The sequence below is a fragment of the Anguilla rostrata genome, chromosome 6, assembly GCF_018555375.3.
Source record: "Anguilla rostrata isolate EN2019 chromosome 6, ASM1855537v3, whole genome shotgun sequence".
Classification (NCBI taxonomy): domain Eukaryota; kingdom Metazoa; phylum Chordata; class Actinopteri; order Anguilliformes; family Anguillidae; genus Anguilla; species Anguilla rostrata.
In genome coordinates, this window is record NC_057938.1 from 22,143,826 (window position 1) to 22,169,991 (window position 26,166).

At 43.5% G+C, this 26,166-nt stretch overlaps 3 protein-coding genes across 4 annotated transcripts; 2 read left to right on the forward strand and 1 right to left on the reverse strand.

Annotated features, from left to right (window-relative positions):
• The first annotated feature begins 2,211 nt into the window (after nt 1-2,211).
• LOC135257955 (uncharacterized) lies at nt 2,212-5,395 on the forward strand. Its single transcript, XM_064341167.1, has 6 exons — nt 2,212-3,210; nt 3,281-4,168; nt 4,223-4,399; nt 4,430-4,461; nt 4,555-4,591; nt 4,646-5,395. The coding sequence occupies exons 1-6, from the start codon at nt 2,212-2,214 to the stop codon at nt 5,375-5,377; spliced, it is 2,865 nt and encodes a 954-aa protein (XP_064197237.1). The 3' UTR covers nt 5,378-5,395.
• A 6,086-nt stretch (nt 5,396-11,481) lies between these two features.
• LOC135256828 (transmembrane 4 L6 family member 1-like) lies at nt 11,482-15,063 on the forward strand. The gene is made up of 4 exons (XM_064339014.1): nt 11,482-11,842; nt 12,734-12,805; nt 13,737-13,879; nt 14,247-15,063. Exons 1-4 carry the CDS (start codon nt 11,666-11,668, stop codon nt 14,443-14,445), a joined length of 591 nt encoding a protein of 196 aa, XP_064195084.1. The 5' UTR covers nt 11,482-11,665; the 3' UTR covers nt 14,446-15,063.
• Nucleotides 15,064-18,813: 3,750 nt separating this feature from the next.
• Nucleotides 18,814-24,262, reverse strand: LOC135256827 (alpha-2-HS-glycoprotein-like). Of its 2 annotated transcripts, none has more exons than XM_064339012.1 (7): nt 23,989-24,262; nt 23,205-23,315; nt 22,244-22,328; nt 21,537-21,697; nt 21,081-21,185; nt 20,549-20,620; nt 18,814-19,476 (listed from the first exon to the last, which is right to left on the reverse strand). In XM_064339012.1, the coding sequence occupies exons 1-7, from the start codon at nt 24,190-24,192 to the stop codon at nt 19,174-19,176; spliced, it is 1,041 nt and encodes a 346-aa protein (XP_064195082.1). In that variant the 5' UTR covers nt 24,193-24,262; the 3' UTR covers nt 18,814-19,173. The 2 variants fall into 2 exon arrangements, with proteins under 2 accessions (XP_064195082.1, XP_064195081.1); XM_064339011.1 differs by having other exon boundaries at nt 18,814-19,479.
• Nucleotides 24,263-26,166: the final 1,904 nt, after the last annotated feature.

Below are 26,166 nucleotides of genomic sequence, written 5' to 3' on the forward strand. Positions count from 1 at the left end.
GCACTATCCGGCCCAGACTCCTGCCCCTGTGACTCGCCCGCACTATCCGGCCCAGACTCCTGCCCCGTGACTCGCCCACATATCCGGCCCAGACTCCTGCCCCTGTGACTCGCCCACACTATCCGGCCCAGACTCCTGCCCCTGTGACTCGCCCACACTATCCGGCCCAGACTCTTGCCCCTGTGACTCACCCACACTATCCGGCCCAGACTCCTGCCCCTGTGACTCGCCCACACTATCCGGCCCAGACTCCTGCCCCTGTGACTCGCCCACACTATCCGGCCCAGACTCCTGCCCCTGTGACTCGCCCACATTATCCGGCCCAGACTCTTGCCCCTGTGACTCGCCCGCACTATCCGGCCCAGACTCCTGCCCCTGTGACTCGCCCGCACTATCCGGCCCAGACTCCTGCCCCGGTGACTCGCCCCACTATCCAGCCCAGACTCCTGCCCCTGTGACTCGCCCACACTATCCGGCCCAGACTCCTGCCCCTGTGACGCGCCCGCACTATCCGGCCCAGACTCCTGCCCCTGTGACGCGCCGCACATCCGGCCCAGACTCCTGCCCCTTGAGCGCCCGCACTATCCGGCCCAGACTCCTGCCCCTGTGACGCGCCCGCACTATCCGGCCCAGACTCCTGCCCCTGTGACGCGCCCGCACTATCCGGCCCAGACTCCTGCCCCTGTGACTCACCCACACTATCCGGCCCAGACTCCTGCCCCTGTAACTCACCCTCAGTATCCGACCCAGACTCCTGCCGCTGTAACCCGCCCACACCATTCAGCCCAGACTCCTGCCCATTTAACATGCCCACACTATCCAGCCCATTGCTCCTGCCCCCACTGTTCTTCCCAGACTCCTGCCCCTGTGACTCGCCCGCACTATCCGGCCCAGACTCCTGCCCCTGTGACTCGCCCGCACTATCCGGCCCAGACTCCTGCCCCTGTGACTCGCCCACACTATCCGGCCCAGACTCCTGCCCCTGTGACTCGCCCACACTATCCGGCCCAGACTCCTGCCCCTGTGACTCGCCCACACTATCCGGCCCAGACTCCTGCCCCTGTAAGTCGCCCACACTATCCGGCCCAGACTCCTGCCCCTGTAAGTCGCCCACACTATCCGGCCCAGACTCCTGCCCCTGTGACTCGCCCACACTATCCGGCCCAGACTCCTGCCCCTGTAAGTCGCCCACACCATTCAGCCCAGACTCCTGCCCATTTAACATGCCCACACTATCCAGCCCATTGCTCCTGCCCCCACTGTTCTTCCCAGACTCCTGCCCCTGTGACTCGCCCACACTATCCGGCCCAGACTCCTGCCCCTGTGACTCGCCCACACTATCCGGCCCAGACTCCTGCCCCTGTAAGTCGCCCACACTATCCGGCCCAGACTCCTGCCCCTGTAAGTCGCCCACACTATCCGGCCCAGACTCCTGCCCCTGTAAGTCGCCCACACTATCCGGCCCAGACTCCTGCCCCTGTGACTCGCCCACACTATCCGGCCCAGACTCCTGCCCCTGTAAGTCGCCCACACTATCCGGCCCAGACTCCTGCCCCTGTAAGTGCCCCACACTATCCGGCCCAGACTCCTGCCCCTGTGCCTCGCCCACACTATCCGGCCAGACTCCTGCCCCTGTGACTCGCCCACACTATCCGGTCCAGACTCCTGCCCCTGTGACTCGCCCACACTATCCGGCCCAGACTCCTGCCCCTGTAAGTCGCCCACACTATCCGGCCCAGACTCTTGCCCCTGTGACACGGCCACGCTATCCGGCCCAGACTCCTGCCCCTGTAACACACCCACGCTATCCGGCCCAGACTCCTGCCCCTGTAACACACCCACACTACCCACACTGTCCTTTCCAGACTCCTGCCCCTGTAACACGCCCACACCAACCTGCCCAGACGCCTGCCCCTGTAATGCGCCCACACTATCCGGCTCAGACTCCTGCCCCTGTAACTCATCCACACTATCCAACTAAGACTCCTGCACCTGTAACTTCAACTGCTTCTGAAACCAACCCAAACCACCCTTCTCCAGCTTTTGCCCATGCTACTCCCATTTCCCCAGAAAATCCCAGTTCCTATGGTTGTGATTCCACTTGCCTTCAGTGCTGCATATACATTTCTCATCACCATTATTCCCATAGTATTGCTGCTTCAGCTGAAACTCAAGCACCTAGTGGAATTCACCCTTTTTTTCCTTCTGAATATGCCCAACACCCCTGTTCTGCTTATTGCCATCGTGCTCCCACTAGCTGTAGCTGTTTACCTTCAAACTCTCCAACTAAGCCACAGTACCTGGTCCCTGAAACTCACCCACAGTACCCTCCAGCTCCTGCCCCAGAAACTCACCCACAGCACCCTTCAGCTCCAGTCCCAGAAACTCGCCCACAGTACCCGCAAGCTCCTGCTCCTGAAACTCGCCCACAGTACCCTCCAGCTCCTGCTCCTGAAACTCACCCACAGTATCCTCCTGCTCCTGAAACTCGCCCACTGTACCCGCAAGCTCCTGCCCCTGAAACTCGCCCACAGTACCCTCCAGCTCCTGAAACTCACCCACTGTACCCTCCAGCTCCTGCCCCAGAAACTCGCCCACAGTACCCTCCAGCTCCTGCCCCAGAAACTCGCCCACAGTACCCTCCAGCTCCTGCCCCAGAAACTCACCCACAGTACCCCGAAGCTCCTGCTCCTGAAACTCACCCACAGTACCCTCCAGCTCCTGCCCCAGAAACTCGCCCACTGTGCCCGCAAGCTCCTGCCCCTGAAACTCGCCCACAGTACCCCGAAGCTCCTGCTCCTGAAACTCGCCCACAGTACCCCGAAGCTCCTGCTCCTGAAACTCGCCCACAGTACCCCGAAGCTCCTGCCCCAGAAACTCGCCCACAGTACCCCGAAGCTCCTGCCCCAGAAACTCGCCCACAGTACCCCGAAGCTCCTGCCCCAGAAACTCGCCCACAGTACCCTCCAGCTCCTGCCCCAGAAACTCGCCCACAGTACCCTCCAGCTCCTGAAACTCGCCCACTGTACCCGCAAGCTCCTGCCCCTGAAACTCGCCCACTGTACCCTCCAGCTCCTGCCCCTGAAACTCGCCCACAGTACCCTCCAGCTCCTGCCCCAGAAACTCGCCCACAGTACCCTCCAGCTCCTGCCCCAGAAACTCACCCACAGTACCCCGAAGCTCCTGCTCCTGAAACTCACCCACAGTACCCTCAGCTCCTGCCCCAGAAACTCGCCCACTGTGCCCGCAAGCTCCTGCCCCTGAAACTCGCCCACAGTACCCGAAGCTCCTGCTCCTGAAACTCGCCCACAGTACCCCGAAGCTCCTGCTCCTGAAACTCGCCCACAGTACCCCGAAGCTCCTGCCCCAGAAACTCGCCCACAGTACCCCGAAGCTCCTGCCCCAGAAACTCGCCCACAGTACCCTCCAGCTCCTGCCCCAGAAACTCGCCCACAGTACCCTCCAGCTCCTGCCCCAGAAACTCGCCCACAGTACCCTCCAGCTCCTGCTCCTGAAACTCACCCACAGTACCCACAAGCTCCTGCTCCTGAAACTCACCCACAGTACCCTCCTGCTCCTGAAACTCGCCCACAGTACCCTCCAGCTCCTGCCCCAGAAACTCACCCACAGTATCCTCCTGCTCCTGAAACTCGCCCACAGTACCCGCAAGCTCCTGCTCCTGAAACTCGCCCACAGTACCCGCAAGCTCCTGCTCCTGAAACTCGCCCACAGTACCCACAAGCTCCTGCTCCTGAAACTCGCCCACAGTACCCGCAGGCTCCTGCTCCTGAAACTCACCCACAGTATCCTCCGGCTCCTGCTCCTGAAACTCACCTACAGTACCCTCCTGCTCCTGAAACTCGCCCACTGTACCCACAAGCTCCTGCTCCTGAAACTCACCTACAGTACCCTCCTGCTCCTGAAACTCGCCCACTGTACCCACAAGCTCCTGCTTCTGAAACTCACCCACAGTATCCTCCTGCCCCTGAAACTCGCCCACTGTACCCACAAGCTCCTGCTCCTGAAACTCGCCCACAGTACCCTCCTGCTTCTGAAACTCACCCACAGTATCCTCCTGCCCCTGAAACTCGCCCACAGTACCCTCCTGCTCCTGAAACTCGCCCACAGTACCCGCAAGCTCCTGCTCCTGAAACTCACCCACAGTACCCTCCTGCTCCAGAAACTCACCCACAGTATCCTCCTGCTCCTGAAACTCACCCACAGTATCCTCCTGCTCCTGAAACTCGCCCACAGTACCCTCCAGCTCCTGCTCCAGAAACTCACCCACAGTATCCTCCTGCTCCTGAAACTCGCCCACAGTACCCGCAGGCTCCTGCTCCTGAAACTCACCCACAGTATCCTCCGGCTCCTGCTCCTGAAACTCACCTACAGTACCCTCCTGCTCCTGAAACTCGCCCACTGTACCCACAAGCTCCTGCTCCTGAAACTCACCTACAGTACCTCCTGCCCTGAAACTCGCCCACTGTACCCACAAGCTCCTGCTCTGAAACTCACCCACAGTATCCTCCTGCCCCTGAAACTCGCCCACTGTACCCACAAGCTCCTGCTCCTGAAACTCGCCCACAGTACCCTCCTGCTTCTGAAACTCACCCACAGTATCCTCCTGCCCCTGAAACTCGCCCACAGTACCCTCCTGCTCCTGAAACTCGCCCACAGTACCCGCAAGCTCCTGCTCCTGAAACTCACCCAGAGTACCCTCCAGCTCCTGCTCCAGAAACTCACCCACAGTATCCTCCTGCTCCTGAAACTCACCCACAGTATCCTCCTGCTCCTGAAACTCGCCCACAGTACCCTCCAGCTCCTGCCCCAGAAACTCACCCACAGTATCCTCCTACTCCTGAAACTCGCCCACAGTACCCTCCAGCTCCTGCTCCTGAAACTCACCCACGGTATCCTCCTGCTCCTGAAACTCGCCCACAGTACCCTCCAGCTCCTGCCCCAGAAACTCACCCACAGTATCCTCCTACTCCTGAAACTCGCCCACAGTACCCTCCAGCTCCTGCTCCTGAAACTCACCCACAGTATCCTCCTGCTCCTGAAACTCGCCCACAGTATCCTCCTGCTCCTGAAACTCGCCCACAGTATCCTCCTGCTCCTGAAACTCGCCCACAGTATCCTCCTGCTCCTGAAACTCACCCACAGTACCCTCCAGCTCCTGCTCCTGAAACTCGCCCACAGTACCCTCCAGCTCCTGCTCCTGAAACTCACCCACAGTACCCAGCCCCAGAAATGCAGCCAGAGCATCGTCCAGCTCCAGCCACAGAAATTCCCCCACAGTACCATGCAGCTCCAGCCCCTGAAGCTCATGCACAGTATCCTTCAGCTTCAGCCCCAGAAATTCACCCAGAGTACATGACTCCAGAAACTGACCCACTGAACCCAACACCTGAAATTCCCCTGCGGTACTCTCCTTCACCTCTAGTCCCTGAATCTTACCCACAGTACCTTCCAGCTCCTGTTCCAGAAACCCATCCGCATTACCCAGTCCCTGAAACTCCCTTGCAGTACTCTCCTCCAACTCCCTTTCCAGATACTCGCCTACAGTATCCATCTCTAGTCCGAGAAACTCACCCCCAAAAACCTAAATGCATTTTTTACCAACCAGGAACACATACTTGCCTTCAATACTCAAAACACCCCAATAAACCTGCCAGTCCCCCTCAACATTCAAACCAATATAATGCAGCAACTAGCAGCCGGCCGTTTCACAATGGTGAGTTTCATTTATGCTGAATTTAAGTTTTTTTTTTTTTTTTTTTTCCCTTTGTTAAATGAAATGACAACTTTGTTCTCCATGCAAACTGATTTTCATAGGGAAATTGACTTCCATTCACTAAATGGTTATAACTTTGGATTTTTTGGGTCCAACTAATCTTGTCTATGCAGGGGGGAACAACTACATCCAGCAGCTGTTTCAGTCTAACCCTCTGGAAAGTGATGTGCCATGAGGTGAAGATGAGCCAATGGAGATACGGGACTGCTGTTCAAGATCTTCCTCTGCTTAATGTGCCCATTACTGAGGACCTACAATTGCAATTGTAGACCATTTAAACTGTCATTAGCTGGTTATAATCTGACCAACTAGTTTTAGTCCTGGGGTACATTGCTGGATTTGAGCAGTTACGATTTCAGTCTTTCGAATAATGGTTTGATCTGATTTTTTTCCCCCCAATACTGTCATGAAATTTTGATGGCTATGCTAATAAATAAGTATTTATATCATTTTGGCTGTGTGAATAATCATGTCCCAGTTCTGTGAATGGATTACTGTGGTAGTGTGTATTACTATAACTAGTAAAACCATAGCTTTAAACGAAATGCTTCCTAAAAGAATATACCAGTTATTTTAGCAAATTCCAAATAAATCCGTAACCTTAAATTCCCACCCTGAATCAATTGTGGATCGTAAAAGGTTGTTCATTTGTCAATCCTATTTATTATAGCCTGTATGTTAGAGCAGTGTTCAAACTTGGACCAGGGGACACTTATACAGGTATATGCTGGTTCAAATCATGATTGCAATCCCAGAATTTCTTGATTGAAAGTTTATTTTTGGGTTATATTGGGATTATTTTACATGCATAGCCATAAGTGATATGACAAATGGCTATGCATGTCATTGTGCTTAGTGTCATGTTAATTGTATTAACCACTCAAATTGGACAATTTCAATAGGCTTTTAATTGGTGAAAGGGTGGATGCCTGGCCACTATAACCATTTGGTAGATTACTGTAACTTAATGAAATGTGAGAATTTTACCCAGCCCTGAACGGTTTCAACAACCTGAAAATTGACTTCACTGTTAACCCACTCCTTGTGGAGGACTTGGCTATCCCTCAAGTCAAGGTTTTATCCTACATGTCATCTGGGGAGTTTTTCCCCATTGCCATTGTCACATGTTGGCCTTGAGGATTTAAGTCTGGGTAAACTGAAGAGTTCTGACAAATTACTGATTGTGAATATAATTTGGCTTTCAGTCAACTGCCTGTGAAATCCTGAACTGCAGCATCTGTTTCAGTGTTTAGACTGGCTGTTCACAGCAGTGCCTGGTGTTCTGTTCAGAGATAATGCCTTTATTGCTGCTCATCACTTGCATCAAAGTGTGATCATGTTCTCTTCGGTAGATTTGGATGCAAGACCCTGGCCCACATTTTCTGATGACAAAATGATCCATTGATTACATGCGACTTGTCATTCAGTGTGCTGTATTGAAATATTGTGAATAAGAACCAAGAGATTGTGTGGACAAGGGCACCAATAACTAATCCCTGTGGACCTCTGCTAAAAGGCTCCATGAGGTTGGACTTGAGTTCCCTATGCTTTTGGTATGATTATGGGCAGTGGCAGTTATATTTAAATCACCAGAGTTAACCGCACTGAAGATAGATAGAGGAGGATGAGGGCCAATGGGCTATGTTGCAGAGTGGAGAGTTGGAGAACTGGTTTGGGTGAATTGCATAAAGTGGAACAATTGGTTGAAAGCTACATATTCAAAAGCTTTTTGGGGGAACTGGTCTTGGGACTAAGTATGGATTGCATTTTACAGCAGTTTTCCAGAGTGGGTTTCTTAAGCAGGCCTGTTTGAAGGCAGTAAAAGGTGGACTATGTAGTGCAGCCCATCAGAGATGGATGCATAACTGGTATAAGCAGGTGCAGTGCAAGGGTTGTTGGTATTCCCACCAATTTAAGCGCAGATTTCCAGCACTGCTTGGCTAAAAAAAATTTCTTAAGACTTTATGTGCCATGCTGACTTCTAAAATAACAAATAACCTGTTCCTCTAGAACCTTCATTCTACCTCATACCATGCTCTATTAGTTGAGATCTGAGGACTGTGCAGGCCATTAGAATAACCTGAAGTCACTCATGTTTGTGAAACTGAAATGGTGCATGCTTTGTGACATGGTGAATTATCTTCCTGGAAATATTGATTTGAAAAACCTTTTTAAAAATGAGGTGCCTTTAATGTTTAGAGGGATTACTGTATTTACCCTCTTAAACCACATTATCAGAAATAGCAATGCAGGCCATAAATAATAAAATTCATGTGTTTGTATTGTGCTTATTGTGTTCTGTTGCAAACAACTGCATGAAAAGAGGCAAAACAAATTAAAAACTGGTGAATAAATAGGCTCCTAATTGGTGAAAGTGATGGCACCTGGCCGCTAAATTGAACCATCTGGAAGATCATGCAGAATTCAAAGATGAAGCAAATGAGTCAAACCTGAATTGTGTAAAGTTTAAGAAAAAATATTTAAGAAATGAAACGTGTGTTCAACAACCTAATAATGAACCCATTGATTTAGGTCTTTCATTTTATCGAAATAGTTACCTCTTTATGTAGTTCTTTGCAATGTAGCACAATAAGCACATTATAGCACAATGTCAACATGGAAATTTTATTCTTTGTGGCATTCAAAGCTATTTCAGACATAATATGGTTTAAGAGCCCAAATAAGCCCTCATAAACATGAAAATTTAGCAGCTTGTTAGAATTATGGGATTGCAATTGCGGTTGTAATGAAAATCAGCACAGGGGCTCCCCAGGACCCCAGTAATTTCACAGATTTGCAATGTGTGAAAATCCCAGGAGGGCTGCTGTTACTGAGATGCTGGAACCACAACATCTGGTCCCAACAATATCACAAGTTGCACATCCAGGTCACACATCTTGTCCATTCTAATGTTTCGTCAAACAACAACTATACCTTTTCACCATGTCTGTATGCTTTATATATTGAGTTGCAGCCATATGATTCACTGTTTGGGGGAGCAGGCCATTTTATTAATAAGTTGGTGTACTTCATAAAATGGCTGTAATGGAATGGCAGGTATGCCATCCTGCCAATTTACGCCTTGGTGGGGCATGTCGCCCCATACCTATGCAGCACCAAGAGTTTGGCACTTTCCAGGGTTTCCCACAGAAATAACCACAATGACCACTGACTCTCAGCCCTTAAAAACATTCATTTCTGTACTTTCTGACCAGGGCCACTGACACGGGGGGAACACCGGGTCAGTTGTCCCGGGCCTTGGGTCAAGGGGGGGCCCAAAAGGGCCCTCTAATCTTTAAATAATCTGCTGGAATAATCTGTGAAATCTAAATCCATGGACAACTTCAAAGTATTTGGGGCCTTTTGAGATCATCTTGTCCCGGGTACGAGCAAGACACACAGCGGGCCTGCTTCTGACAATGGACAGAATTTACAAACAACTTCACACGTCCACGCAATAAAGTGCCAGTCCTTATCTTTTTTCCCTGTCAATTACATAATCACTAATGCTCGAGGCCCAAAAAAATACATCTTCCCATTGGACTTTTAGATACATCTGCTAATAAAAACATGGGAAATTCAAGCAAAATGGACATGTATAGAAGTCCATACCAGGGGCGTTTTTACATTAGGGGCACGTGGGGGCAGTGCCCCACCAAAGGTGGCGCTGTGGTGCATGATTATTGTAACATCCGAACGTTGTGGCATAATGTATTTTCTATTTAATACAAAATAGTGATTCAGTGGTGAAATTGGCGTGTATAAATACAATACACTTGACTCACAATCCTTATAGTGCTGTTTTGGAGTCTTTTCCTTTGTGTGTATGTGTAAGTGACAGACTGAGGTTCAAATCCCTCCTCAGACTCAAGCAAATTTGTTACCCTGGCTTGTTTGCTGAATAATTGCCTAAATACTTTAAACTATTGCTTTTTAAATGGTATAATCTTTTCAGGAACTCTTATATTTCTGAAATGCATTTCACATATCGACCCCACACTTCCAAACATGCTTTTGCCTCATTCTTTTGCTGTTATCACTCTTGAACAACTTGTCCCATTCTTTTGCTTGCTGAAACCTGTACAATGACTTGGGAGTGGAGCAGTTGTCAGTAAATTCTGTATACAAAGGCAAGGTCCCCAGCATTAAAATAATGTTGCATTGTACTTACTGTAGGGAGTGTAGTGCAGAGCTTACGTAACTGTCCCATGTCTCAAATGATTCACTCAGATTGTAAGTGAATGTTTCCAAATCCTTTAATGTCAGTTGCAATTTCTAGATTCAATTGAGGTTTGCTGAGAATATTAAATGGGAGTGATCCAGGAAAGATGGTCTAACAGGTGAAATGGTTCCTTGGCTATTCTTGGCAGTTGGCATCAGCCAGGTACACATACCTATTAATCAAGTAAATTCTGATTCTGTCATTGAGCTCTTTCAATTCATTCTTAGTTGTATTTTTATTTTTATTTTTGTAATATGATGCATTATATGGTACCAAATACAGGTCATGAATCAAGGTAGTACTTTTGTGCTCTTCACAATTAATTTTTCCACTTTAATATGATTTTGATTTGATATTTTGAAAATCGTCACTCTTCAATTTTTGGATGAGCTTGAATGAATTCAGAATATTTTATTTTTTTAAAATAGAGTTATATATTTTTTGTAACATAAAACGTAATATATAAGCTACAGCTGCTCCATAAAAGGAGTTCTCAAAGATTTTATGTCAGGAATATTTGTCCTATTTTGATGGTCATCCTACACATGACAACTCCTTTACTCCCACCCTCTGCCATCACAATTCCTGCTTTTTAATGTTAAAAATTGACGTTTTCAAGTTGATCATAAATTATATATTGACCATGGTACATTGACAAATCATTACCACACAAACATGATTTATTAGCCTACTTAGAATTTACCTAGGTGTCTTGGGTTGATAATGTAATATTAAAACTAATGGAAGGTAATGCTATTTCAGTGATAGCATAATAAAATGGCCCATTGCAGTTACATTTGCTTTTAGGGCTATTTGTTGCAGACTCTGACTACTATGAATTAATATAGTGAACCAAATGGATTTATTTGATTTCAGGTTGCTGCTGCGATTGCCAACATTCTCAAATGAAGATATTGATTGTGGGATGGGCTGTGGGGTTGGGGGTAGGCAGTGATCGATTCTCAAAGATAGAGAACAAAATGTGTCTCATTTGAGTTAAATACAGAACACGTTTATTACTTTCTATTTACGGGACAATTAAATATATTATGGGATGGTTGACAACCCTAGATGTGTTCATGGAATCTGCTCAGTTGCTAGAAATTGTTGCGTCAGACAGTCATCCTGCTGCCATATCTTGCTGTGAAAAGCTAGAACAATTGTTTGATATAAGGCATCCCTGTATTCATTACAATTTAAGGTACAGAGCACACACAAAAACAAAGGCTTCAAGTGTAAACTTCAAAAATCCAATCAGACCCGTTTTTAAAGTCTCAACTTTGTGGGCAGAGTGTTCACAGAATGTAGGCAGATCTTTTACAAAATGGGGTTCACGCTACAAAAGATACAATGAAAGGAATCCAATGGACTAAAGGTCGGTGTGTGGTCTGTTTGGCTTCCCCACCCATAGGATTTGTCAGTGTCCTTCTCATATGCTGAATGCCATTCATTCCCAGAGAGATGAATCACTTCAAGATTCGTGTCCCTTTCTCCAGAAGGAGTGTTCTTATTTGCCCAAAGTGGAACTAGGTGCGTCACAACTGGAGCTATTTTCCGTTTAGTCAGTGAAGGAGTGCTGGCTGGGATAAAAGGCAGCGCCTGTCAGTGGCTTCTCGCCGTTCTTCTCCCCGAAGCAACACCAGCCAGACATGTGCTCCAGCAGCTGTGCCAAGTGCCTTGGGGCCACCCTCATCCCTCTGGCTCTCTGCTCCATCGTGGCCAACATTTTGCTTTATTTCCCCAACGGCGAGACCAAATATGCTCAGGAAGACAGCCTCACTTTGTATGTGTGGTTTTTCACTGGGATAGCTGGAGGGGGAATAGTCGTAAGTAACTACTCTCGCTTTTTTGATTCAGTCCATTGTGTAGTGAACGTTTCCAGTTGACATCATGAGGCTTTTTAGGACAAATATTTTGCATAGGGGAACGGTTTTTAAAGACGTGGCATGTTTTCAGACTATTTGATGTCTTTGAATTATTGATCATCTCAGGATAGCCACAGTGAACGTGATGCTGATATGTGGCATACATGACCTTGTGCTTTAATTCTTGATCTTATTATCTGTGACCACAGTCAGTGATGTTGACTAGATTGAGCTCTTATTACTGCCAATATATTAAAGAGCATTGCATGACTATTACATGACTAGTCCAAAATGTTTTTGCTTTATTATTGAATGTACATCATAATTTCTGAGTAACATTGTCCTTCAAACAGCCTTCGCTTTCAGAAATAGAACATTTAAAAAATGTCCCCTGTGCTTACTTATGCATTCATTTAAAAAATCTTGGGGGTGCGTGATTTAGTGGGGAAACGGTACTGCTTTTAATTGAAAACCAAAAGAAAATGTATTTTAAGACATTGCTATTGGAACCTATTATAAATGGAAACATTACTTTCTAGTGGTGAATGCCAAACGCCAAAAAGCGTAAAATTGTAAAAATTTGAATTCTGTGTTTCCATTTTATCATTACTTTGAAAACCTGGTCAAAGGAACGTGCCGTACTTACAGTGGGAAATCTGAAATCTAAGTATAATTTTACAACGTTGAACTGCCAACAAATTCTCAGCTGGGAGAGGAGAGTACCAGTCCAAATTTATCCTGTTATAAGTCCGATATGACCAGGAAGTTCAAGAACCTTCTGTCTCTTCATGGTTGCAAAGTTACTGCCATAATTGGGCTCTCAAACATTTTTTTTGTGTTCTCTTTCTGTAGATGTTCCTGCCAGCAACTGTATTCATGACAGTTGGGGACTGTGACAAAGATGGCTGTGGGAGGAGCTGTGTGGTGAGGCCTGTTTTGTGGGGGTCTTGCCCCAAACTGGGAGGAAGTTGATGGGATAAGGGGGTGGGATGGGGGGAGGGTGGGAGCGGGGGATATTCAACAGCAGACGAGTAGGCTTGGGCACCAATGGCATGGAACCAGTTAGCAGATAATACCAGTTAGCTCAACAAAATGAAATATAATTCAAGAACCTTCCTGTAGGTATCTAAGTATTTGCAGAAATATATTTTGTATGTTAAATTATATTAAAGTAGAATTATGTTTCATTTGATGAAAAAATATTGAAAGTAGTTAGGTGGGTAATCTGTTGTCTTTATGACCAGTTGGCTTTGTGCACTTGAAAAGGCGGCTGTTTTGAGAAAGCATTATTATGTTATTGGGAATATTTGATCTGTTTGAGCTCAGTTTGGGAAGGCTTAGAGGAACTGGATACAGAAATGTAGCATCTTGTCCTGGTCCTTTCAGTCTCAATTTGAAACTTGTTTGACAATATTCAACTTAATTGGTGAAAAAAAGCTTCTGATGAGTAAAACATGTTTCTATAAAATTTCTGACACAGCTATCAAAAGTGTTTTGCTTTTGGCTCACTGTTGTTACTCTTGGTTCAATGTGTTTTATGTGACCCAAGTCTGCTCCAAGTACCTAAAAATGATAGCAGGCATCTAATGTAAGGAGTCTTGCAATTTAGACTGATTATACTTCACCCCAACTGGTTTATGGATTTATTCTTTATCTGCTTCATAGATACCTTTTTAATTTCATGATCAACCCATTCATACAATCTGAATATAAGCTAATAATTAGTCAATTAGAGCAAATACCTGACTGTAGCTGTTCAAGCCTATTTGCTTAGCTAGTACTTCCACATTCACTATCTATATATATTAACAGGTATTGGCATATTATTAAAGATATTGGGTGCTTTTGTGTTTAGATGTTTGGCTCAGTCCTGGCTGCTCTGATTGGTGTAGCTGGTTCTGGGTACTGCTTCATTGTCTCTGCACTGGCCTTGGCTAAAGGACCCTACTGCCTCACACTACTGGGCTGGATGTACCCTTTCCAAGATGGAAATGGAAGGTGTGTGCCCCTTTTGACCAGACAGTAAGGTACCAGACTGACAGGGCTGTCCTTATCGTAGAAGCATGTCTGTATGTACAAATGCTTTGATCTTCAAGAACTTTCTTTAGGTTTTTTTTGCTCCAAATTTTTTTCATTTTAAGCAACACAAACATGAAACATTTGAAATCCATCATCCAACATTGATGAAAGGGAGGGGGAGGGAATGGGAGAAGAATATTTTCCTTATATAAATAAGGTTAAAAAACAGAATCGTTGGGACACGTTGGGAATTAAATTTAGGGACAAAAATAATACTCAAATAATACACCATATGAATCTCGTGGGAAACAAAATGTAATGGTTCAGTGGGGCTATATGTACTCAGGTACCTGACAGACCCCGACTCCTGGTCCATCTGCCTGTCACCAGCCCATGTGGTGGAGTGGAACGTCACCCTCTTCTCCATCCTGCTGATCCTCAGTGGCCTGGAGGTCATCATCTGCGTCATCCAGGCCATCAATGGGCTTCTGAGCTGCTTGTGTGGGTCGTGCTGCAGCATGGAGAATTACAGCTTGAACGCCTGAGAGCCTCACCTGATGCACAACCTCTTCCGCAATGCGCTCCTCCTCAGCTCTGCGCAATCTACATGAACTCTGTAAGGGGTGGAGCTACAATGAGCAATTAAAAACTGACCTGTCTGTACCAGTCGCAAAGGTTGGCTGTCCGCAGCAAAATTGCATGTTTAAGTCAGGGAGTCATTAGTATATGATGGCTCCAGCCATTTGAGTATTCATGTAGCCTCACTCTCCCATGATTCCTGAGGTTTTCAGGGAAGGCTGCATATAAAGCATTTCATATTTGGACGTGAAAAGGTGTCACTTTAACAAAGCTTAGAGGGTCCTACATTTCCTAAGATATTTGTTTTGATCTTTACAATTTGCTAATATCTGTGTCTTAACATAATTAAGGTATGTCCTTTTAGGGAGGAAGTATTGTGTATATGATCCATGTCTGAAACTGTTTTTAATCTTTGTTTGAGGAAATGTCTTCTAAAATGTTTTATTTTTACAATGAGTATGCTACCTTTAATGAAGAACTCTTTTTATATCTACTCTTTTTATAACATCTGACATCAGCTCTGACTTTTTTGCACTTGGTTGGTTTGGCTTATGACAAAAATAACATCTCTTAACCTCCTTCAACTGGATATCTGTTGTGGTTTAAATACAATTCACATTTCTGGTACGATCTTTGAGCACAGCAAGAGGAACTGCGCCATCTTGCCATCAATCTATTGTCAAACCTTATATTCCTGCCAGACCTTTCTTCTATGCAACCTCTGGCCACCTCTCCATCCCTTCACGAAAGAGTCACATCTTTTCTCTACTCTTCAATTAGAGCCTAGCAACCTTACCTGCAACCTAGTCAGGTACTTTAAAGGAATGCAAATTAAATAATCTAAAATACAAACAGTAACATAAGTGTCCAAGTAACATTGTGAAACTGGCAATCCTTGTTGATGCAGTACAACCAGCAGAGGGTGCTGTAGCAGTCTCAGCACTCCCTCTTTCCACATCAGTGGATTCAACTAAGCAAGGTCGCCTAAGAGTTCATATCATATGTCCAAAACCATTTCCACTTGGACAGCCTTATGTTGAGCTGATTATGATATACTAAACACACAAATCTTTTCCAGTCTAAACAAAACTTCACTTTTAAAGAAAATTGTATTAGTAGTAGGTGGGGGGTGTAGATGTGGGTTAAAGTAAAACAGACAAAATTTACACAGGGAGCCTTAAAGCTGTCATCTACAAACCTAATACGCATATCCCTGTGCATAATGCATCAAGCAGGGCAGCCGGAGCCCCACTCTTGACTCTCATGCTGTATCTGGTGGTAGTTGCTCAAGATGGTGCAGGTTAAAGACACAGCCCTGCGTGCAGTCTTCATTGATATTGGTTAGCGCGTCCTTACAGAGCCTGCTCACACAAGCCAGGTTTCATTGAATCAGGGGGAATGCCTTCATGATGAAGCTCCAATTGCTTCTATCCTCATGCAGTTATGTTTGTTGAATAGTCCCTGCCTGCAGCTGTCCCATTCTATTGATCACTATTCCCTGCCACCAGGAATCAATAAAAGCTGACTCTCCCAGCCCATGACTGAACCTCTGATCTCTGCTGGTAGTACTAGTATCTCTGCTAGGTGCTTGCCAACAGTGGGAAATGTAAAAAAGACTTTGGCATTTGTTCTTTGGCATTTGACATTGGTGACAGTTTTTCTTCCTTATGCCATCCTTATTCAGATCCACCACAGCTTGTCCTCACAGAAAGCTAGCCTGTTGGGGATACCTTAAGAAATAAGTGCTTTGTTACAATGGACGTTGTAAAAATCAAGTGATTCATTTTGCAGGCATCAGAACTGTTTGTATGAAGAGTGATGAATGTGTGACCTACAAATACCACAATGTCACTCTTATCAGGCACATTCCTCGCAGAACAAAACAGGGAAGAATGAAGGAATTTAAGGTACAGTCAAAGTATTAATGTCTACTGTGGTTTGCTGTGCTTTTCACTGATCTGACCTTGTGATCCCTGAGACATTGTTCCTTAACTGCTTGTGAATTTTTTTGTTGTGTAGCACACATCAGTCAGCAGTTTTAATGTTTTTTTTTTCAATTTAACGTAATGTTTAAAGAGTTCATACTCACTTAATGTTTAAATGTAATCTCTCATTTCTCATTCTCAAAGCCATCAACTCCTCTTGTATGAGAGGTAATAAATGCACTTATAAATGCACTTATAAAAATCTAGCAGAATTACTTCATTCAAAGTATTTTTGCAGTATGCTTTGAGTTAAAGTATGCTGTTCCTCAGCTGCTACCCCCATAACAATACACACAAACTACACAACAGCATTAATGTATACACAAAACAGTTTTATTCCTGATTTCAGAGTGTGACATTTTGTATTTGCCTGGATACTGACTTGGGGCTGGTTCAGTGAGGGCAGTGATCAACGTTCGTTTTCAGATGTAGTTATTTCCATTTGTGTAGTGGTTGGAAAAAAGCAGCAGATTACTGCCAACAGTTTGCTTTTGTGGAAATGATTAAGCATTTATTAATGATTAACTTGTCCTTGAAAAGGGGCAGAGGATAGACGACTATGTATGTAAAATGAGGAAAAAATCCATGTCCCAGTTCAGCTACATCCCTTACTCTGTCCAAATGGGCAACCTTTTCCTCCCAACTTCTATCTCGCAGTTCCTGCAGGGTTGGAAGACTCCTTTACTGAAGCTTTACCTTGACATGACTGTGCTAGGGCCCTGAATGCCACAATCTGCCAAGTCATGAGGAATGCCGTGAAAACATTCAGAAAGTGGCATGGCTACAATTTCGTTTATCTTAACAGGCATTACAAGGTTGGGTTATTCACTTGGCCACTGTTTTCCACTTTTCTATAATGTGGCATTACGTATTACTGAAAAAACAGTGCATAGTTTATTAGTGGCAGCCACTTAACACAGTTACGCAGTAGATGGACTCAAATGTACACTACAGGCAAGATACAAATAAATGATTACCCAGGTGCTTATAAACACATAGAACAGAGCAGAAAAAAACACATTTAGATTGCCGCAGGACTACAGAAATTCTGCTGGAACTTCCAGTGAGGATGCTCCACACATTATGCTAGGAAAAGACCTGCAATGCTCAAAAAGTTGCCTCTATTCTGTTTTCATTTATTTATTATTTCTATTTAAATGCTTCTGCCCATTATTTCTTAGTTTTTTTGTGCTCATTTGCTGTGTAATTCCGTTACACATAAACACATTAACACTTGGCACTACTAATAAACTCCTCATTATTGCTTTCTGATATAGAAAAGATTACTTTTAATCAAAGATAGCAGGTAACTAAAAAGGAGATATGGTTTGTAAAGATGTTTAAAAGCATTTTTATTGAGAGCCCATTTAAAAATAAAGGAATAGTAATGTCAATGACAGTTGTTTATACTGTGATTTAATTCTAATGAAACAATTTCAATTACCACAGAAAACACAGTTTTTTGTTCTGAACAGTCTTGATTCCCTATGTTTTTATGTTTTGTAGGTTCTACTGTACATATGCTTATTTACTTATCTTGCACAATTTGGCTTGCACAGTGATGGTTGCTCTCTCTCAGCATCCAACCAGTTCTGTAATTGCTTTGGTTCATATGCAGGTTCCGCCTTCATATGCGCGCATTGGTAAAGCACAGCACAAAATAATTTTATTGACACACCCCCTATTTTGCCACCTAGCTCATGTTGATGTGAACACCTTTATGACCACAAAATTACCAAACCTGGCGGAGGCAAAAAATATATATATATTGTGCAAGACAAACTGAGCACTTTCACTCATGCCCAGACACATTTGCCTGACCACAGTAGGACCCTATATGTTCAAATTCCCTTCTGTTACAACACTATTCTGAAAAAAAGGCATATAATTTAGGGTGAACTGCTTTTGGAATAAGAATATTTGCACTGAGCAATGCCACTGTTAAATCACAAATAAAGTCATATCGCCTCTCACTGCCCTCTGTTCATTTATGCTTCTTGATTGCTGTTGCTGATTTGCCCTTTTCTGCCTGTCTCAGACCATTGTATTGTGTCATTTTGCAATGTACCAGTCGGACAGTGTTTTACATGCATCGGTCTTGATATTGCTTGGGCCTTTCACTTCCACCACACTTATCAATAACAGCATACCATTTTATTCAGTGCTGATAAGCACCTCATATTTAATACCTAATTGTGATTGGTTTCTGATGGTAATGTGCTCCAGATTATCTCCAGACCTTAATAATAAATGTGTGTTGTTATTACATAATTATTTAGTTCCGTAGTGTCTAGTCATATTTGTATTTATATTCTCCAAAATCACAAAACAAATGAGAAAAGAAACAGGTGTTGTGCAATTCTTTAATTTCCTAAAGTAGATATTATTTCTTGTAAAGAATACACACACTTACAGACACACTACTTGAATGTGAATAAATGCCACCATAGCACCATGCATCAAGTCATTTGTTGTCTTCCAATCACAACTGAATCCTGCATCTTCCAGAATCTGGCTAAACACATATTCAGTTCAGTCTTCAGTACATAAGTGAAATGGACTGAGAAAAGATGACGAATGCCAAGCACCCCATGAAAGAACCTGACACTGTGAGTTATCAAATGAAATTTTGTACACCCCATTCTGATGTCATCATAAAGGCATCAAACGTGACCTGGTCGAAAAATGTCACATTTAGAAGTATGTGGCTTAGAAGTGCCTGATTCTTCCAGGACAGATTTGCAAATGTGGCACAACGGGCATTTCTGCAACTGCTGGTATTTCTGGAGCAGCCGGCACCTCTGGCAGTTCAAGCAGCGTGTCCATTGGCGCTTGCCTCTTCACGACCGGCACTTCTTCTGACTCATTCGACTCAGACAGAAGGCCAGCAGTTGCCGGATCGCTGACGATACTGAGCTTGTGATGGTGCTTGAGGCCGTGGATGGTATGGAGTTTTGGGACAACAGGGGGCGCTACTGACCCTGTAAGATTTGCTGTTGGGTCCACTGGGGACTGCTAGATCACAAGAGAGACAACAAACAGCTTGAAAGTAAATGGAGGATCTATGAAAGACATACATCTCTACTAATAACAGGATTTCTTTTTGTTTTTATTATTTTTTTGCTAACATATCAATTCAGGATAAATTAATATACGCTATTACAATATGTATGGTATCTCATAAAATTTTAATTTCATATTATCCAATAGAGGTTTACCTATACAGTGAATCCAGTAGCTGAAGAAATGTATTTATATCATTTGGGACAGTTCTCACTAATTGCATTCATTCAGAATGTCCTCCCCATTACCCATCTCATAGATTAAAAAACAGGCTAAAATATTTATGATTGGTTCTTTTAAGGCATCTGTCGCAGCCTGTTGATTTGATTGTCAAAGACTAATGTTCAGCCTATCACTGAGTTCAAACCAAAAGGACAGAAATATTGTAGTTACAAATTGTGATTCAGAACATTCTAAAATAAATATGAATGTTAAAATGTTTCAGGTTATTTTGTTTAAGATAAGTTTTATCATTTACAATATGCATTTCTCAGATTGATTACCTGCACTAATGTAGCTAATTGTTGATGCAAGATATGGATAAGAACTTGGTAGAGCTAGGTCCTTAGCTCGCTAATTAAATAAAGTTAATATCAGTATACACAATTATTTTATTTTTGACATTAAGATCAGCATTATCACTGCAAAGATTTTTAATCATCTTAACAAACACATGAACTTTGGTAGGACACTAAGAAGGCATGATCTTTCCTAATGAACATATTATTAACTAATAGTTATTAGTCCTTCCCCACCCCCTCTTTTGACGAAGGAGGCTTTCAAATCTGCAGTGCACTTATCATTCCCCCTTCCCCAAAGCATTCAAAAATAAAAATACATTTAGTACAGACATAGCATTGAGAAATGGATAGAAGTTCTTTCTAATTTTGACATGACTGAATGACTCCACATGGCTCTGTTACATGTGTTTAATAACCATTTTCCACAGAATCTTTCTTCAGTGAAAATTGATGACTTAGTGATTTTAATGCATTCATAAGAAATAAGAATAAAGACTTACCACAGCGGGAAAGAGTGTGCAGTCTACAGTAATCGCAGAAAGGACACCTTTAGCCACACAGAAGCCTTTTCGCTTTAAGGGATGATATCAGATGAACTTTTGTTATGTAACACAGTGGTCTCTTTGGGCACAGATTCGTTATGAGAAACTTGAGAAGCCTCTGTGTTCCTTCTGTCCTCTCTGTGCCTTAATTACAGGGGGTTTTGCTGGTAACAGGAGATTCTGGTGCTATTTTCCATTGCCACATTCTACTTGTTCTGTCAATTGTACAAGATCCTTCAAATTGATGTTTTTGCTTCAATGATAGTGTGACAGAATTTGCAATGTTACAAATACAGAGCTGAGTATCAGTTATTTCAAAACAGAGATGGTTGTCTGACATGGCATTTGTCTTCTGTGTGGATAGTCACTTTAAGTTAACTTATTTAAGGCATCTTTAACAGACTGATATTTTCACTGTAGTTTGTGCCAAGCTTACAGTCAAATTGCCCAAACCTTGTCACCTGGGCTCAGCTAAATATGAAGTACTTACTGCTGGAGGCTGCAGCAGTGGAACACATGCATCATGGTCATCGACTGTGCAGTTCGTTTCTACAATGGCATATTCCACAAAATACTGGGGACCGCCAGTCACAACCTGCAAATATTAATCAAGCTATTTGAAAATGAACGGAACACATCAGAACAATGAGGCCTCCATTCTGTCGGATTGCCATTTTGTCATGTTAGGGGGAAAATGTACTGTAGTTGAATCTGGACATATTTTTAAGACTGGACCAAAAAAAAGGACCATTTTTAATTCAAATCACGTGCTTGTCTTTTAGTTAACAAATATTGTTTCCATTCCAATTTAGAAGCATAAATTTAACTGACTAGTTCTAGCTCTTTACATGGAGTTCTAATATTGCAAAAGGCTTGAAGTAATTACACAGATGACCAGCAACCCAGACCCAATTATGTTAAAGAGGATACATGAATATTCACCCACCTGTGATGACAACCTGCCAACCTCCAACATTGCAAATTGTGCAGTGTCGTTATTCAGTTTGCTGTTGAAGATGCCCAGAGAAGCATCGACGACCTGCAGCGCATCGGTGTGGGTCAGAGCTACAAGCTGAGGACACCCAAGGCACACATCCTCAGCGGAATCTGCGCAGGAAGCAGGGGAGATGGCTCTTTAGAAGCCAGCGGACTCATTCATAGAGTCTGTGTGCATTTCATACTGAATGTAACTGCATTACCAGTTCTTAAATTGCGCAAAAGCATGATATATGAAATGTGCATACAAAGGTATAAAAAACATCATGTTTCATTGTAAGCATCCCAACATGTGAATGAACTGTGCATATCTGCTTGATTAATGCCCTCGTGAAGCTTTACATGGTGGACAATTATTCTCTCACTCTGTAGTTCACTCAGGCATGATCAGTATTGTCTGTCTCATTGACATGAAATGAATGGCTTTCGCAAGGTCACCCAACAGTGCTAGCGTAGCCATATTCCCTCTCAACTTCATACATTTAAGCATTTAGACCACTCAAACAAGAGTGGCCATTAATTACAGTGTGTAAATGTAAATTGATTTGAAAATAACAGTAGTGTTTCTGTTCTCATGTCAGAGTGTAGGATAATACAGGATTTGTACAGAGAAATCCACTTTTATAATTCTTAATATTTGAAAATATATACATATACCAGGTTTAGATTTGCACTTGTAGGCCACCACAGACAGAACGCCTCCAGTCTTGGACAATACCACATCACAGTCTGCTTCAACTTTCTGAAAATGATGCAAAAGGTATACAAAGATATATTCCAATTAATTTTATTTTAATTAAGCCTTTCAGTATATGAAGCAATGCAATTGAGTTGTTATGTCAAAGGTACAGCAGTGACAATATAAAAAGGATTCAAGCCAGCAACTCTGTAACCTCAACTCCATACTGTTTATTCACCCATCAATCCTAGCATACGCAACAGACAGCATGTTTTTTAATCCAAGAATTATCAAGAATCCCCACGCTATTATGAATGCTATTTCAGGCATTAAAAACACATTGCCCCTAAATCCATTGTGATTTGAATTAATGTAACCATAACTAAAAAAAATAAAAAAATATGCAACTTCAAGCTGCATTTCAAAAGTCGACTCGGAATTATGTTGTTCAGTTTATCAAACCACATTGCCTAATCACCAGAGAGTCATGAATGACCGCTCAGAAAGAGCTGTTCTTTTTACACCAATGGAATGTATCAGAGTGGAGGGGTGGTGTGGTTAGGGTGCCACCTGCAGGCGGAGATGGAGCGGTTTAGCTGGTCTGCAACCACAGCTGTTGACAATTTCAGTAACTCTTTATCTGTTTCTGTCAGCAGTGAGACCGGGCGCTGGAATGAGATGTAGGCGGGAACTATATATCGTGTTCCCTTCGCCTATGGTGGGCGGTTTGTTTGTTTGTTTATTTGTACCTTTATCTGCATGCACAATAAAGCCTGTGTGTGTCGGAAACAGACTGTGTGGTTTGTGGGGAGAGGAACAACAGAACCTGTTATAATCAGCTTCAATAATTTCGGTTCTTAGGGGTAATGAGAGCTGTTCTCAGTATGAAACAATTATGAAAGATACTGAGCCTTTGCAGTAAACTGAGAGTAGCTTTACCGTTTCCTGAAGAGGTCTGACTGTGCAGTTGGCAACAGGTGTTGGATCCAGGACATGACACTTGGTCTGAAGCAGTTCCAGTTCCACAATATAGGTCTCTCCACCATCTGGCTACGGTGGAATACGGTTTGGGGGGCATGAGATGTGGTTAGTAGATGGTTACTAGGCTTCTCTTTCTGTTTTTAACCATAAGAACACAAAGAACTTAAGAGTTTATTGAAAGTTAATGAAGAAAAAAGGCCATTCCGTTTGTCAACAGGCTTGCTCATTTACTCATTTTTTGGTTAGAGAGCATCTGGAAATGTATTGTAAGACTGGTCTTGAACACCCCAAGGCTCTGCTTTAAAAACCTAAATCAGATCTCCCTTAGATCCCTTTTGCTGACCCTACTCATAATATGTGGACTTGTGAAATTTTAGTTGGAGGGGGTCTTGAACATTTTCTGTCTATGATATATGTCAAATATATCATAGACATCAGTCTATTCTGTGGTATTCTGTGGTAATGTAAATTCTACATTTCAATTCATGTCAATGCTTCTGATTTTGCACAATACACCTTGCATAAATATAAATGGCAGGTAGTAATTCTGAAACGCAAACTGTGCACTAGAAAAGTATATTCCATATATAAGCTTACACCTTTTCTTAGAATTGAAAATTGTATCCATTATTCATGCAAATGTAATAAGAAAGGAAAAAGCTTTGACATTTTTGTCTACATATTTTAAACTCCAAGGAAGAAAATGCATTTTTAAAATCTAGTGTGTTTGTCGAAAGCTCACCTTTGTAATTATCTTTATTTCTTCAATCTGGTTGAGGGCAAACTTGTAGCCATGACTGAACTGGGCATTAATGTACTCCTGGGCTACTAAAGCAGCTTCTTCTGCTTCCGGCGAATCACAGTTCGGCTTGAAAATACTTTGGAGCCCCTGTGCCCAGGCCCCTGCCAGCAGCCCCAAAATCACCACAGTGCCTACAGGTCTCATTTGAATGACTGAACCTTCCCAGTGGCAGACTGAAGCAATAGAACACAGAGAAGTGGTGACCAGACCGACCACCGCTGTTTTATTTATACTGTGAGCCTCTCTGACTGTTGTTCAGCCATTGCAAACACTGCATTAACGCTGGCTGAATGCCAAAGTAAATGATTAAATGCCAAAGTCAGCCGGTGATCAAGGATGACACATCTATACCCTCGTGGGGCATGGAGGAGATTCAGTTTAGTTTTAGGCTTTTGAGAAAATGAAAAACAGACAATTTAGCAATTTATTTGCAGAGACTAGCAAACTATTAGAAATAGGGAGGGAAACAAAATGATCTCACACATGAAGTATGTGAAGCTATATACAGTCCCCTCTACAGTATTAGAACAGCAAGGCCAATTCCTTTGTTTTTGCAATACACTGAATACATTTGGGGTTGAGATAAAAAGATGAACATGAGACAAGAGTTCAGAATTTCATCTTTTATTTCCTGGTATTTACACCTAGATGTGTTAAACTACTTAGAACATGGCACCTTTGGTATCAGACCACCCAATTATTAGGTGAGCAAAGGTATTGGAACAGAGAGTATTTAAGAAAATGAAAGCAAATAACACTTAATATTTGGTAGCATATCTCTTGCTTGCAATAACTGCATCAAGCCTACAACCCATTGACATCACCAAACTGTTGCATTCTTCTTTTGTGATGCTTTTCCAGGCTTTTACTGCAGCCTCTTTCAGTTGTTGTTTGTTTCGGGGGGGTTTTCCCTTCAATCTCCTCTTCAGGAGGTGAAATGCATGCTCAATTGGGTTAAGGTCTGGTGATTGACTTGGCCAGTCTAAAACCTTCCACTTTTTCTCCCTAATGAAATCCTTTGTTGTGTTGGCAGTGTGTTTTGGGTCATTGTCTTGCTGCATGATGAAGTTCCTCCAAATTAGTTTGGACGCATTTCTCCGCATTTTTCTGGGCTCACTAATAAAGATTAGTGAGCCCACTCCAGAAGCAGCCATGCAAGCCCAAGCCATGACACTTCCTCCACCATGCTTCACAGCTGAGCTTATATGTTTTGGATCATGAGCAGATCCCTTCTTTCTCTACACTTTGGCCTTTCCATCACTTAGAGGTAGAGGTTGATCTTGGTCTCATCAGTCCATAAAACTTTGTTCCAGAACTTTTGTGGCTCATCTCTGTACTTCTTTGCAAATTGTAATCTCGTCTTCCGATTCTTACTACTGATGAGTGGTTTGCATCTTGTGGTATAGCCTCTATATTGCTGCTCTCTAAGTCTTCTTCGAACAGTTGATTGAGATACCTTCACCCCTGTCCTGTGGAGATTGTTTGTGATGTCACTGACTGATGTTTTGAGGTTTTTCTTCACAGCTTTCACAATGTTTCATCAACTGCTGTTGTTTTTCTTGGTCGACCTGTTCGATATCTGTTGCTCAGTACGCCAGCGGTTTCTTTCTTTTTCAGGACATTCCAGGTTGTCGTACAAGCTATCCCTAATGCTTGTGCAATGGCTCTGATCGATTTCCCCTCTTTTCTAAGCTTGCTTTTCTCCCAAAGACAGCTCTCTGGTCTTCATGTTAGTTTATTTTTATAACACAAATGCAGTTTTCACAGGCAAAACCCAAGGCTAAAACCAAGAGTAGACATTCAGAACTATTTATTGTTTAACCAATCAATCTAACAGGACACATCTGGGCAACAAGAAACACCTGTCAGTCACATGTTCCAATACTTTTGCTCACCTAAAAATTGGGTTGTCTGGTACAAAAGGTGATATGTTCTAAGTTGTTTAACAAATCTAGATAAAAATACCAGGAAATAAAAGCTGAAATTCGGATCTGTCATCTCATGTACATCTTTTGACCTCAAACTCAATTGTCTTCAGTGTATAGCAAAAACAAAGGAATTGACCTTGCTGTTCCAATACTTTTGGAGGGGACTGTATATGATGTAAAATGAGGGGGA